The sequence below is a fragment of the Apaloderma vittatum genome, unplaced genomic scaffold (genome assembly GCF_000703405.1).
Source record: "Apaloderma vittatum isolate BGI_N311 unplaced genomic scaffold, ASM70340v1 scaffold24139, whole genome shotgun sequence".
NCBI lineage: Eukaryota > Metazoa > Chordata > Aves > Trogoniformes > Trogonidae > Apaloderma > Apaloderma vittatum.
The window spans coordinates 7495-8089 of record NW_009733861.1 but is presented as its reverse complement, the minus strand read 5'-3'; the positions used below and the strand labels follow the sequence as shown (position 1 = coordinate 8089).

General features: G+C 60.3%; 1 protein-coding gene across 1 annotated transcript in view; it reads right to left on the bottom strand.

Moving 5' to 3' along the window:
* Positions 1–595, bottom strand: part of PTPRU (protein tyrosine phosphatase, receptor type, U) — a gene marked incomplete at its 5' end in the record, with an annotated part of 35190 nt that overhangs the window by 27208 nt on the left and 7387 nt on the right. The window contains 2 exons of the mRNA XM_009876065.1: positions 1–109; positions 239–341. Of these exons, the coding sequence (XP_009874367.1) occupies positions 1–109; positions 239–341 (212 nt within the window). The remainder of the gene's footprint in view (positions 110–238; positions 342–595) is intronic.

The following is a 595-nucleotide window of genomic DNA, read 5'->3' as shown; positions in this document are numbered from 1 at the left end:
ACGGGACACGGCGTCGTCGAAGGTGAGCGGCACCGGGAAGCACTCCTGCCCACCCAGCTCCCGCTTGAGCTTCTTGGGTCGGTCTTCTTCTACGATGACCTGGTAGGTGCTGGTGAGAGCCGGGCGTGGGTTAGCTTTGTGAAAAGGATGGTGCTGCCCTTTCCCTTGGTGCTCAACCCACCGCCCATGTCGTGACACCCCGTTTGGGGGTTCTCACCCTCACAGAGCCCCGACCTACCTGATGGGAGCCCCTCTGCCCTGCGCCGGCCGCAGCAGCACCGTGATGGTGCTCTCCGACTCGCTCAGAGGCGACGGCATGTCCCCGTAGTCGAAGGTGGGAGCTGCAAAGGGAGCAGGGGATGAGTTCTAGTCCCCAGGGATGCACTCGGGGCTGTCCCCAGCTTAAGGGGGAAACTGAGGCACCAGCAGCCTTGCCCACAGCAAGGCATCACCGAACGGTGTACTGTGAATTATTTCAAATAAAGTAAACTCCTCAAGGTCTTCAACAAGCATTATAGTTGGGAGAGGACCCGTGGGTGCATGCTGGGGGTAGGGGGTCGTCAAAGCTGGACTGGCAGAACGGAGGAGACAGGAG